General features: G+C 59.1%; 1 protein-coding gene across 1 annotated transcript; it reads left to right on the forward strand.

Annotated features, from left to right (window-relative positions):
* Positions 1-308: 308 nt before the first annotated feature.
* On the forward strand, positions 309-671 carry VOLCADRAFT_98828 (uncharacterized protein; the record flags this gene model as incomplete). The annotated part of the gene is made up of 1 exon (XM_002957645.1): positions 309-671. One exon carries the CDS (start codon positions 309-311, stop codon positions 669-671), a length of 363 nt encoding a protein of 120 aa, XP_002957691.1.
* Between the last annotated feature and the right edge of the window lie 97 nt (positions 672-768).

Genomic DNA, 768 nt, shown 5'->3' on the forward strand with positions numbered 1-768 from the left:
CCCATACCCCAATCCCGCATTCCCCCAATCCCTGCCAAACCCCAATCTCTTTTTACCGATCCGCAAGTGCCTCAATCCCCTTGCCCACTTTAAAGGCCACTGCCTTATGGCTGCATGCCTTTGCCAGCACCAGCTGCAGGGCAGCCTGCCGCCGTGCAGCAGCTGCTGCTGCTGCTGCTGCATCGACAGCATCTTTATTTGCACCTCGTGCTGATGATGCAGCCGCCGGGGTCCCCTGATATAGCAGCAGCCGTGTTGAACGGCGGACGACGGCTTGCTGGGGTTGTTGTTCATGATTCATAACATTGATGGGCGCCTGCCCACTTTTCCTTTTCCTTGTTGCGATGATGGCTGGCGCTGGCGCTGGCGCTGGCGCTGGCGCTGGCGCTGGCGCTGGCGCTGGCGCTGGCGCTGGCGCTGGCGCTGGCGCTGGCGCTGGCGCTGGCGCTGGCGCTGGCGCTGGTCGTCCTCCTCCCCCGGAGACGTTTGCTTCTTGTTCTAATATGTCGTGCAATTCGGCCTCCATTGTCTCTTCCATAACCTTCTGCCTGCGCTGCCACACCTCCTCGTCTTTTGAGTCGTCCGCCGTCTTGTCCTCCTCTTCATTCGTCATGCCTGTCGCCATCATCATCCTCGTCGTCGTCCTCATCCTCGTCATCAGCCGCCCTTGATGTTGATGATGACTTTGCTCGTCAGCTTGATCATCATCATCCTCCTCATCATCCTCCGACCAAGAAAGCATGAGGTTATCCACGCAGTTGTTCGCCA

Source organism: Volvox carteri (genome assembly GCF_000143455.1).
Source record: "Volvox carteri f. nagariensis unplaced genomic scaffold VOLCAscaffold_77, whole genome shotgun sequence".
NCBI classification, from domain to species: Eukaryota; Viridiplantae; Chlorophyta; class Chlorophyceae; order Chlamydomonadales; family Volvocaceae; genus Volvox; species Volvox carteri.